The sequence below is a fragment of the Bison bison genome, unplaced genomic scaffold, assembly GCF_000754665.1.
Source record: "Bison bison bison isolate TAMUID 2011002044 unplaced genomic scaffold, Bison_UMD1.0 scf7180017864519, whole genome shotgun sequence".
NCBI classification, from domain to species: Eukaryota; Metazoa; Chordata; class Mammalia; order Artiodactyla; family Bovidae; genus Bison; species Bison bison.
In genome coordinates, this window is record NW_011495072.1 from 8036823 (window position 1) to 8050258 (window position 13436).

The 13436-nt window shown below is 35.9% G+C and overlaps 1 protein-coding gene across 7 annotated transcripts in view; it reads left to right on the forward strand.

The window, feature by feature from the left end:
* ST7L (suppression of tumorigenicity 7 like) overlaps positions 1-13436 on the forward strand; it is a 144308-nt gene that overhangs the window by 38587 nt on the left and 92285 nt on the right. For all 7 annotated transcript variants that reach the window (XM_010830806.1, XM_010830805.1, XM_010830809.1 and 4 more), the window contains one exon: positions 80-182. In XM_010830806.1, coding sequence (XP_010829108.1) covers positions 80-182 — 103 coding nt within the window. The remainder of the gene's footprint in view (positions 1-79; positions 183-13436) is intronic.

Below are 13436 nucleotides of genomic sequence, written 5' to 3' on the forward strand. Positions count from 1 at the left end.
GGCTAGATGACCTTAATTAATAAATTAAAATATTTATGTATTTAAATATTTATTTCTTCATTTTGTTCTTTTCTTATAGATTCTCTCCAGAAACAGCTTCCAGAAGAGGGTTAAGCACAGCAGAAATTAATGCTGTGGAAGCAATTCATAGAGCTGTGGAATTTAATCCTCATGTTCCAAAAGTAAGAAATTTTAGGAGGGAGATGGGAGGGGGTTCAGGATTGGGAACACATGTACACCCATGGCAGATTCATGTTGATGTATGGCAAAACCAATGCAATATTGTAAAGTAAAAAAAAAAAAAAGAAATTTAATGATGAAAATACTACTTTTTGTCAGTAATGTCTAACGTGGCTCCCGCTTGCCAGAGTCCAGCTCCAGCAACTTTTATTTAAGTTAATCAGATTCATAACAGTGTATAGACCAAATTTTGGGTCTCCATAATTTGAGGCAGAATTGTTTTAGTCTGCTATGTTTTGATGTTTGCCTTAAAGGGGATGTTAAAAAGTATTTAGAAAGGTAGATAGGAGCAATATTTCACTATAGGCTTTATAATCGCTGTCAAAATAAAATTTGAGGTATGTTCAGTTAGCTGTTCCTTTTACTATAGTTACAGAGAAGAAATAAAATGACTTGGCCCTATGAACGATCATTCATATTTCAGATCATTAAATCAGATTTCCTGTTACTTTAAAAGCTTCTTACATCTAGGCAGATGCCTGGGTTTTAAATGAGGCCTAGGTAGACAAAGATTGAAGACAAATTAAAATAATCAGTGTTAGGAAACGATGTGGAAGTTTCCGGTAAACTGCTGAATTGATGTTTATTTATTCCCAGACAAAACTGTACTCATCTCATTTGTCTTTATTTTGTATACCTTGCAAACATACGGATTATTGGTTAATCTATGTGTGTTATCCCCCAAGGTGAAATTTTGGGTTTTAAAAACAATGTTCCAAATTAGAAAGTATAGTGTATTCAAGAATATGATTTTATTTAAAAATGTAATTGTAGATTTCAGTATAATGTGTTAGTGGAATTTGGAAACTAGCAAATATTAAAGGATTAACCTCTAAAAGATAATCTCCAAGAAATATGAGTTGTAAGTCTGTTTAGAGTAAATAAAGACAGAGTCAAGAATATTACTGAAATCTAAGAATGAAAGTCAACAATATTTATGCCGTTCTCTCATTAAGTGAAACTGGTTCCATAAATTTAAATAAAAATTTTAGTATAAATTGTAATACATAAAAAGCAAAGAATAAAAAAACAGAATGTGCATCTTGATGATTTATTATAAAGCAAATAAGTGGGAACTACCACTGAGGTCAAGAAACAACATTGTCATTTCCCAGAAACCCACCTGCCCTTTTCCAATTACAGCTTCTTCCTTCCTGCCTAAAGGAAAGAACTGTTCTTTTTTCTTTATTTTAACTTTTTATTGTGTATTGAGGTTCAATTCAGTTCAGTTGCTCAATTTTGTCTGACTCTTTGCGACCCTATGGACTGCAGCACACCAGGCCTCCCTGTTCATCGCCAGCTCCTGGAATTTACTCAAACTCATGTCCATTGAGTCAGTGATACCATCCAACCATCTCATCCTCTGCTGTCCCCTTCTCCTCCCGTCTTCAATCTTTCACAGCATCAGGGTCTTTTCTAATGAGTCAGTTCTTCGCATCAGGTGACCAAAGTATTGGAGTTTCATCCTCAGCATCAGTCCTTCCAATGAATATTCAGGACTGATTTCCTTCAGGATGGACTGGTTGGATCTCCTTGCAGTCCAAGGAACTCTCAAGAGTCTTCTCCAGCACCACAGTTCAAAAGTATCAATTCTTCGGCGCTTAGTTTTCTTTATCATCCAACTCTCACATCCATGTATGACTACTGGAAACACCATAGCTTTGACCAGATGGACCCTTGTTGATAAAGTAATACCTCTGCTTTTTAATATGCTGTCTAGGTTGGTCATAGCTTTTCTTCCAAGGAGCAAGTGTCTTTTAATTTCATGGCTGCAGTCACCATCTGCAGTGATTTTGGAGCCCAATAATATAAAGTCTCTCACTGTTTCCACTGTTTTCCCATCTGTTTGCCATGAAGTGAGGTATTGAGGTATAGCCAGTCAACAATGTTGTGACAGTTTTAGGTGAAAAGCGAGAGAACTCAGCCATACATATACATGTATCCACTCTCCCCCATTCTCCCTCTCTGTCTTTATTTACTCTCATCTAGGCCGCCACATAACATTGAGTAGAGTTCCATGTGCTAAGATAGTAGGTCCTTGTTGGTGATTCATTTTAAATGTAACAGAGTGTACATGTCCATCCTAAACTCCCTAACTATCCCTTCCTTCCATTCCTCCCACTGCAACCACAAGTTCATTCTCTTAAGTCTGTGAATCTCTCTCTGTTTCGTAAGTTTATCTGTATCATTCCTCTTTAGATTCCACACATAAGGGATGTCATACGATATTTCTCCTCTGTCTGACTCGCTTCACTCAGTATGATGATTTCTAGGTCCATCCATGTTGCTGCAAATGACATGATTTTATTCTTTTTAATGGCTGAGTAATATTCTATTGTATATGTGTACCACATCTTTTTTATCCATTCCTCTGTCAATGGACATTTAGGTTGCTTCCATGTCTTGGTTATAGTAAACAGTGCTGTGGTGAATATTGGTGGTGAATATATGTGGTAAATATGTATCCTTTCAGATCATATTTTTCTTCATATACACCCAGGAGTGGATTGCAGGGTCATATGATAGCTCTATTTTTAGTTTTTTAAGGAACCTCCATACTGTTCTCCGTAGTGCCTGTACCAGTTTGTTGCTGTTCAGTCACTCACTTCACGTCCGACTCTTTGTGACCCCATGGACTGCAGCATGCCAGGCCTCCTTGTCCTTCAGCATCTCCTGGAACTTGCTCAAACTCGTGTCCATTGAGTCTCTGATGCCATCCAGCCATCTCATCCTCTGTCGTACCCTTCTCCTCCTGCCTTCAATCTTTCCCAGCATCAGGGTCTTTTTCCAATGAGTCAGCTCTTTGCATCAGGTGGCCAAAGTATTGAAAGTTTCAGCTTCAGTGTCAGTCCTTCCAGTGTACTCAGTATTCAGGATTGATTTCCTTTAGGTTTGACTGGTTTGATCTCCTTGCAGTCTAAGGGACTCTCAAGAGTCTTCTTCAACACCTCAGTTCAAAGGCATCAAAATGTACCAATTTACATTCCCACTAATAGTGTATGAGGGTGACCACCATCCTGACATTAATTATGTTCACTTTCTTCTTTTCTTATATTTTTGATCAATACTTTTCTTTTATTGCTGGCTTTATAAACCAAATTAAGGAGTGAAAGTGAAAGAAGAAAGTGAAGTCATTCAGTCGTGTCCGACTCTTTGCGACCCCATAGACTGTAGTCTACAGGCTTCTCTGTCCATGGGATTTTCCAGGCAAGAATACTGGAGTGGGTTGCCATTTCCTTCTTCAGGGGATCTTCCCAACCCAGGGATCGAACCCAGGTCTCCCGCATTGCAGGCAGGCACTTTACCCTCTGAGCCACCAGGGAAGTCCAAGTTAAGGAGTGGTCCCTGTTATCATTCTCAGGAATAATTTGTGTAAAAATTAGAATTATTTCTGCCTTCAGTGATTGGTAGAATTTGCTGATAAAGCCATCTGATTCTGTATTTTTCTTTGTTAGAAGGATTTCTCTTACAAATTTCATATTAATTACAAATTCAGTTACTTAACCATTCCATAGCTATTCACATTTTTAATTTTTTCTTATGTTTTTGGTAAGGTATATTTTTCTAGGAATTTATTTCATGCAAAATTTTCAAATTTACTGGCATAAAGATTTCATAAAATCCTTTTATTACCTTGTTAATATGTGCAGGATCAGTTCTAACATCCACTTTTCAATTCATAGCACTGGTTACTGGCCCCCCCCCCCAACCCGCCCCCGCATTGGATTCCTCAGGGATTTGTCAATTTTATTAGTCTTTGCAAAGAACTGAGCTCTGGCTCTGTTCATCTTCTCTACTATTTGTTTTCTGGTCCATCCATTTCTGCTCTTTATGGCCTTCTTTCAACTTTGTTCAGCGCCATCTTATTTTTTTTATTTCATGTATCTTATTAAAGTTACTTAACTCATTAATTTTTAGTCTTTCTTCTTCTAATAGATCCATTTAAGTCTCTTAACCTCTAATATTAATATAATTTTAACTGCATAGTATAGCATTACTTTTTATATAATTTAGTTCAAAATATTTTCTAATTTCCTCTATGACTTCCTCTTTGATTAAAGGTATATTTATTCCATTTAGAGATGTATTTAACTTCCAAACATATGAAGATTATCTTCTTATTAATGATTTCTGGCATAATTGCGTTTGGCCAGAAAACATACTCTGTGTGATTTCACCCCTTTAAAACATTTTTTGATTCTTGAATTTCTGTTTATTTTTCACATTTCTTACATTATTTGTAGTTTTGAATTCTCTGCCAAAAATTTTAATGTAATCTACTATCTCTTTGAAAATTTAAAGTAGTTATCTTAAATTCTTTCTCTGATAATCCTGATATGTAGAACTTCTCTGTATTTGTTTTTATTATCTGCCTTTTTCTGCTGCATCATATTTATACTGTCTTTTCTTTTATGCCTCATTTTCTTTGACTATGTGCCAGATATTTTATTTGAAAAATTGTAGAAATAGCTTAAAACTTCAGGTAATATATTTCTTCAGAGAGAATTTTCTTTGCCCTTAGATGCCAGGAAGAATCACTAGCAGGTCATGATCACCTTAATTCATTTTCAGGGATTGATATTTTATGGTCTACCTGGATGACTAAACTGACTTCAGTCATGAAATTTTTAGTTTGTTTCTGGTTCATTCTTACTCCTAAGATGCAGCCTTCAGAGCCTCAGTCTAATCCTGAGGGTTTTGCCAGGGCCCTCACTCTTGACAGGCCTTGAACTGCAAATTTTGTTCCTTTAGTCTTATGAAACTGATAAAAAAAGGCTGAATAGCCTCCTAAGCATCTTTTCCAGAATTGTCAAATGTCCCTATAGTAAAAGAAGCCCCAAGTGTGGCTTACTTCTTGATTTCTGCCTTTGCTTGACTGTGGCCTCATAATTCTTTACCCTTTGTTAATTCTCCAATGTAAAAATTGGAGAATTTTTACAATTTAAAAAAATTTAATTCAATTTTTTAAAATCAACAGCTTTTCTAGTTATCTGGGAGATTTGATCTGAGTTACCCAGTCTTCCATTATGGGAAGCAGAGGTCTAAAAATACTTTTCTATGAAATGTTCTGCTCTCTCATGCTGCAGAGTGGTTAAGAATGGTTTATAATTTCTATACATCTGTGCCAACAGTTATTGTCTGTCTTTTGACTATAGTTGTCCTAGTAGGTATGAAATGGCATCTCATTGTGGTTTTTATATGCATTTCCTTATTAACTGATGACATGGAATATCTTTTAATGTGCTTGTTGGCTCTTTGTTTTTGAAAAATTTTTTTTTTTTAATTTTTAAAAATAATCTTTCTTGGAATATAACTGATTTACAATGTTGCGTTACTTTCAGTCGTACAGCAAAGTGAATCAGTTATACATATATACACTCTTTTTTAGATTCTTTTCCCATACAAGCCATTACAGAACATTGAGTAGAGTACCCCATGCTATACAGTAGGTCCCTATTAGTTACTTATTTTATATATAGTAGTGTACATGTCCGGAGAAGGCGATGGCACCCACTCCAGTACTCTTGCCTGGCAAATCCCATGGACGGAGGAGCCTGGTTAGGCTGCAGCCCATGGGGTCGCAAAGAGTCTGACACGACTGAGCGACTTCACTTTCACTTTTCACTTTCATGGATTGGAGAAGGAAATGGCAACCCACTCCAGTGTTCTTGCCTGGAGAGTCCCAGTGACAGCAGAGCCTGGTGGGCTGCTGTCTATGGAGTCACACAGAGTCGGACACGACTGAAGCGACTTAGCAGCAGCAGCAGCAGTGTACATGTCCCATCCTAATCTCTGAATTTATCCCTCCTCCCTGTTTCCCCAGTAACGATCAGTTTGTTTTCCACATCTGTGACTCTATTTCTGTTTTACAAATAAGTTCATTTGTATCATTTCTTTTTTGATTTTACATATAAGTAATATCATACGACATTTGTCCTTCTCGGTCTGACTTATTTCACTTAGTATGACAATCTCTAGATTCATCCATGTTGCTGCAAATGTCATTATTTCATTCTTTTTAATGGCTATATAGTATTCCATTGTGTATGTGTACCACATATTCTTTATTCACATGTCAATGAACATGTAGGTTGCTTTCATGTCTTAGCTATTGTAGCTAGTACTGCAGTGACCATTGGGATGCATGTATCTTTTCTAATTATGGTTTTCTCCAGATATATGCCCAAGAATGGGATTGTATATCTTCTTTGGGTAAATATTCAAGTCCTTTGCACATTTTTAAACTCATTTATAAAAAGTGTTCTTTAACATTTTTCTGCCATTGACATTCTTGATTAACATGATCCAGAACCATTGTGAATCTCCATAGTTGAGAAATACCAGGGTAACATAATTTTACCCATGAAATGAAATCATAAGATTGGTCATGAACCTTGCTGAGATGTGGATACTGAAGAGTCAGCTAGGGTTATTCCTTTGGTAAGTTACTTACATGTAAACAAGCCTCAGAGCACATGATTCAGATTGTGCCTTAACAAAATTATGGCTTTATACATCATGGCTATTTAGAGATACCACAGATGATTGAAACCATAAATATTAAATCCCCAAATATCAGTGGTTTACTGTAGATGTGATTGTTCTTAGTATGACACTTTACACATCAGTTAGAATAGTATTGTCTAATTTAGGATGTAGCAATAGTTTGCTGCAATATTTCATTGAGTTTTTATTAGCATACTACCATCAAATTCCTCTAAATTTTATTAATTTTAGATTTAAATTTGAAATAGTTGCCTTAAAAAGCCCAGAAATATATCCATATATATTTTGTCATTTTATTTTTGAGAAAAGCACCAGTGCAATTCGGTGGGGGAAAGGAAATGCTTTTCAACAAATGGTGATGGAACATCTGGATGTGTGAATGGGGAAAAAAATCATGAAATATTCTCATAGCATGCATAACCATTAATTTGAGATGGATCATTTATCTAAGCGTAAAGCTGGAAGAAGCACAAACTGGAATCAAAATTGCAGGGAGAAATATCAATAACCTCAGATATGCAGATGACACCACCCTTATGGTAGAAAGTGAAGAGGAACTAAAAAGCCTCTTGATGAGAGTGAAAGAGGAGAGTGAAAAAGTTGGCTTAAAGCTCAACATTCAGAAAACGAAGATCATGGCATGTGGTCCCATCCCTTCATGGCAAATAGATGGGGAAACAATGGAAACAGTGTCAGACTTTATTTTTTTTGGACTCCAAAATAACTGCAGATGGTGATTGCAGCCATGAAATTAAAAGACACTTACTCCTTGGAAGGAAAGTTATGACTAACCTAGATAGCATATTCAAAAGCAGAGACATTACTTTGCCAACAAAGGTCCATCTAGTTAAGGCTATGGTTTTTCCAGTGATCATATATGGATATGAGAGTTGGACTGTGAAGAAAGCTGAGCGCCAAAGACTTGATGCTTTTGAACTGTGGTGTTGGAGAAGACTCTTGAGAGTCCCTTGGACTGCAAGGAGATCCAACCAGTCCATCCTAAAGGAGATCAGTCCTGGGATTTCTTTGGAAGGAATGATGCTAAAGCTGAAACTACAATACTTTGGCCACCTCATGCGAAGAGTTGACTCATTGGAAAAGATTCTGATGCTGGGAGGGATTGGGGGCAGGAGGAGAAGGGGATGACAGAGGATGAGGTGGCTGGATGGCATCACTGACTCTATGGATATAGTTTGGGTGAACTCCGGGAGTTGGTGATGGACAGGGAGGCTTGGCTTGCTGCAATTCATGGGGTCGCAAAGAGTCAGACACGACTGAGTGACTGAACTGAACGGAACTGAAAGCTGAAACTATACATTTAGAAGAAAACATCTAAGAATATCTTTGAAATTTTCAGGTAGACAAAAATTTCCTAGGACAGTATAGGCACTGAACTGTAAGAGAAAAAAAAAATTGTATATTGGTCTTTTCAAAACTTTAAAATTCTTCTCACTGATGACAGTGTTAAAAATGAAAAGGCAGGGAATTCCCCAGTGGTCAAGTGGTTAGAACTCTGTGCTTTCACTGCTGAGGGTGCAAGTTCTATCCCTGGTCAGAGAACTAAGGTCCCATAAGTTGTGCAGTGTGGCCAAAATAAATACATTCTTCACCATCATTCTTAAATTTTATTTATTTATTTATTTTTTGGTTGCACTGGGTCTTTGTTGCTGCATGCTTGCTTTCTCTAGTTGCGGTGCATGGGCTTCTCATTGCAGCGGCTTCTCGTTGCAGAGCACAGGCTCTAGGCACACAAGCTTCAGTAGTTGCAACACATGGGCTCAGTAATTGTGGCTTGGGGGCTCAGTAGTTGTGGCACACGGGCTTAGTTGCTCTGTGGCATGTGTAATCTTCCTAGACCAGGGATTGAACACATGTCCCCTGCATTGGCAGGTGGATTCTTACCACTGTACCACCAGGGAAGTGCTTCACCATCATCTCTTTTTAACTGAAAATGCCGACTGCAAACAGGAAAAAAGTATCTCCAATTTGCTTATTTGCCAAAGGACTCATATTCAGAATATATAAATATAAAATGACAACTTTAATCAAAAGCCTTGAACAGATACTTCAGAAAAGAAGATATTGGAATGTCCAATAAACACGTAAAGAGGTGCTCACCATCTTCGGTTATCAGGAAAATGCATTATAAAATTACAATAAGGTATTACGCCTATCAGAATGGCTATAATTAAGAATACTATAAGATATTGGCAAGAGTGTGGAATATTTAGAACTCTAATACATTGCTACCTTAATTGCTACTTTGGTAATTTCTTATAAAATTAAACATATATCTCATCCTGTCACCCAGAAGTTCTACACCAAGGTATGTATCCAAGAGAATGAAAATTTATTTAGCAGTAAAAAGAAAAAAACAACTGATACAGCAAAACATGGATGAATCTTAAAAATACATTATTGTACAAAGGAGTATATACTGAATGATTCCATTTATGTGCTATTCAAGAAAAGGTAAAAGTGATCTATTGTGGTAGAAATTAGCACAGTAGTTTGCCTCAGGTGGTCAGGGTAGAGGTATTAACTGGAAAAGAAACTTTCTGGGGTGATGGTGTTGCTTGTCTCTGTTTTTTAAAAGTCATTGAACTGTGTACTTAAAGCCTGTGCATTTTGCTGTTTTTAAATTATACCTCAATAAAGAAAAAAAAGATATGACTCAACATAGAAAGCACTGTCAAAGTATCATGTCTTCTAATAAAATGAGATGATATTTGTGAGGTTCTTAAAGTTTGATCCCTGGGTTGGGAAGATCCTCTGAAGAAGGGAAGGGCAACCCACTCCAGTTTTCTTGCCTGGAGACTCCCATGGACAGAGGAGCCTGGTGAGCTATACAGTCTGTGGGGTTGCCAAGAGTCGGGGTCACAAAGAGTCGGATACGACTGAGCGACTGACACTACTACTACTAACAAGTCTGAGTATCAGGCAACAGTATTGATTATTACAGCTATCATTGCTTTATTATGCTCTGTTACCATTTTCTCTTCCTGTTTAAGCTGTTCCAGTTTGTCCTCTTTCCTTGTGAATATTATTTTAGTACTTTAGAATGTATGAGATTTGGGGATTCCTTTGTTGAGAAGAGGTGAAGGTGAAGATAGGTGAGACAGGAATTAACTAATTTGAATTACTCAATACCCTGAGGACAATTTATTTTGTCTTACAGAAGAAGCCCTTGAGAGGAGAGTGATATAGAACATTTAAAAACAATGACAAAACTTGTTTAGTAAATCTCTACAAATTGAGTACATATTTAGGAATATGTAATCTGTAGCTTTTAAAAGTTATTCTTTCTTATTTTATATTAAAACTGGTTTTGGCATTGTGTTGCTAAGAAAGTAGACCATGCCAGGTGGCCTTTAAAAGTATAAGGGGAATTTAAAAAATAATACATAAAAGGTAAAATCCATTCTGGCTGGTCAAAAATTGAAGCCTATAGGATGAGTCCCATCCATCAGAGAAGCTCCTGGGTCTTTAGCAGCAGGCTTACCTTTCTTTGGCCATACTACCTATATTATAGCAGCATGTGTTAAAGAGGAGAGGAAGGGGCACTTGACTGAGATTCTGAGTGGCATAGCAGGAGTACAGAGAGAAAAGGGAAGTGGCCTTAAAGTCTGTGACTCATTCCTAGAGCACAGTGAACCTTTTGCTTCCATTATATTGTACTGTGGACAGGTTGGAAGGGTTGAGATATCAAATGCTTATTTCTTGAGGTGTTGCTCCGTAGGATGATGCGCTGTTTAGCCCCCATTCCCTCTCTTTTTAATGTAAGATCACTTTCACTTTGCTCCTGAGGCTGTTAGGTAGTATCATGTATTTTCAGTTTATTCAGATAGCAGTTGTTTTTACTTTCTATCTGGGGACTTTCTTCGTCTCTCTATAATACATCTCCGTGTGGAATCTTTGCATTCAGCCTGCCTGTCCAATCTCATAGAATGTGCACTGAGAAAACTAATTGCAGAGATAAATTGGTTCTTGATGTGCATGACTGATCAAGAGCAAAGTACCTTAATTTCAGATGCCTTCAGAGAGATTTTTCTTTAACCTCTGCTTTTAAGAGGAAGATTATAAAGCATTATCATTACTTCAGGTCAGAATTATATTGCTTTTGGTCAAAAGCTGTTGTAAGATTTGCAAAGTAATAGAAACAAAGTAATCTAGAGATAAATTATAAAGATCAAAGCAATTCAAAATTAAAGTGAATTTGAGTGTAAGCATAGGTATAGAGTTATGAAAGAAACCATCAGACCATACATCATTATGTCTTTTTAACTATAGCTCCCAAAGTAGCTTTAATTTTTATTATTTTTAGTGAAAAGCAAGAGACTTGAGTGATTATTTGAGTATATTGTCCACAGTTGAGTACTAGTTAAAATTGGCCCCAGCAATTTCTGATTTATTCCCGATATAATGAGAAGGTGATTTGGAGGTAATCTGGAAGGCCCTGTAGCACATACTAGGTGTTAGCTTTGGTTTATGTCTTTGACTGTGTTTTATTTGCTGGTAATTTCCAAATGTGTTTCTTTTAACTCTGGCTTTCTTCCTTGTCTAAGAGACTTGCATTTCTATCTAGTTGTGGAAAATTTTACCTGGATATCTAATAGGTACCTCAGACATTTCAATGTGTCTCAAAGTAAATTTTTTAAAAAAATCTTTAGTTTTTTCTCCAACTTGCCTCTCCTTTCTATTTCTATATTTTGATTTATGACTTTATTATCCTCTTCTCTAATTAACCTTTACTCTGTCCTTTCCAAATTACCAACTCATATCCTTCGAAATGTCTTTCAGATCTAGCCATGTACTCCATCCCTACTGCTACTGTTAATTGTGCACCTTTACTGCTTGTTCTTTTAAAAAAATTATTGTTATCAAAGTAATGAATTTTAAAAAAAAATTCATACTCTGTAGAAGTTATAAAGTAAAATAATCCCCTGTTTTTCCTCTCTCAGTTCTACTTCTCTCACGTAGCCACTGTTTCCGTCTGGTGTATTTGTTGTCAGACATTCTCTGTGTTTTAAAAATTAACGTTTATTGGAGTATAGCTGCTTTATAATGTTGTGTTAGTTTTTACTGAACAGCAAAATGAATCATCTATCTGCATATCCCCTCCTTTTGCTTGGTCTATTAAAACAGATTCCTCGGTGGTCTCCATGCCATTCATCCCTCTCTATTCTGGTTATTGCCAGAGTTATCAATCTAAATATCAGACCTTACTCTGCGAAAGAGCTCTTCTTGTTCTGTATTGCCTATAGGATAAGGACCAACTCCTTAGTACTGGGTGTATAGAAGCCTTCATAGTCTGGGCCCAGTACCTGTCTCCAGTCTCGCTCCTTGCCACTTCTGCTTTGTTGCTTACCTCTAGCACCACTATTCCCTGAATCAGTTAGGTCTCATTATGACTCCCTACCATTATATATATGCTCAGTCTCTTCTCTACTTGGCAGGTGTCTACTCATTCTTTGAGATCCTGCTCATCTGATGCCTCCTTTATAGAGATGTTTTTTCCACTTTTTCCAAGCAGAGATAATGTTCTTTCTTCTGTTTGTTTAGTGCCTTAATCATATATGTATAGATTAAATATATATATATATTTGGTCTGTTTATATGTCTCTCCCTTAGTTATTTGTGAGCTTTTTAAAAAAGCAGGACTTTTGTCTTAACATCATTTCATGTCTGATATTCTACTTAGCACATAATGGGCATTCAGTAAATGTTTGGTGAATAGATATGTTTGTAATTTAGATTTGCACTACTATAAAGACCTATATCTGAGGTAAAAAGTATAAAATTTTAGATCCCATCATATTTTTAAGCCATTTAATATTTTGTGAATTTTACTACATTATGTCACTTTTGGCCTTTTAATGACAGAAGTACAATTTCAGCATGACCTTATTTCTTAACTTATAAAAGAACTCAACTTTTAATGGAATACTGTACTATATTTTAAAATAATGATAGATCTATATAGAGACAGAAGAAGATACACAAGACATATTGTGAAGTAAAAAGTAGTTGTGTAACAATATGATACTATATTTAAGAAAAGTAGTGTTTTATGTTATGCTTATGAAAAAGAAATCTAGACAAATGTAAATCAGATTATTATCTTTATTTTCTTTTATCACCAATCTTGTAATATATTCTTTTCTATGTTACTCTGGAGTGTTTGCAGTTTTGTACTGTAAGTATGTCCTTTCATAACCAAAAAAAAAAAAAGGCCAAACCAAATTACCCCTATGTTTTTAACCTTTCATATACTTCATTCTTCAAACAGAAATAAAGTCTTGAATTTATTTTCATTTTGTTTTAAGTTTGCCCAGAAAGTTAGAAAATGTCGTTAAGTAAAAACTGAAATACAGGTATGAGTTTGAAGACATTTTTGCTATATATATATATATCAGATCCAGTCAGTTAATAATTGTTGTAAGGCCTGCTTTGGGTGGATAGTGTAGTATGCTAGATGCTGAAGTAGAATATAAAGGATATGAGTCTATTGTGTAATAATAACTTACAGCTTTTTCTGGGTAGCAAAAATTCCTGAGTAGTACTTTGTGGAGGACATAAAATAATAACCCTATAATTGGCTATTTTAAGTATATTTTCTTTTTTTTTTTTTCTAATTTTATTTTATTTTTAAACTTTACATAATTATATTAGTTTTGCCAAATATCAAA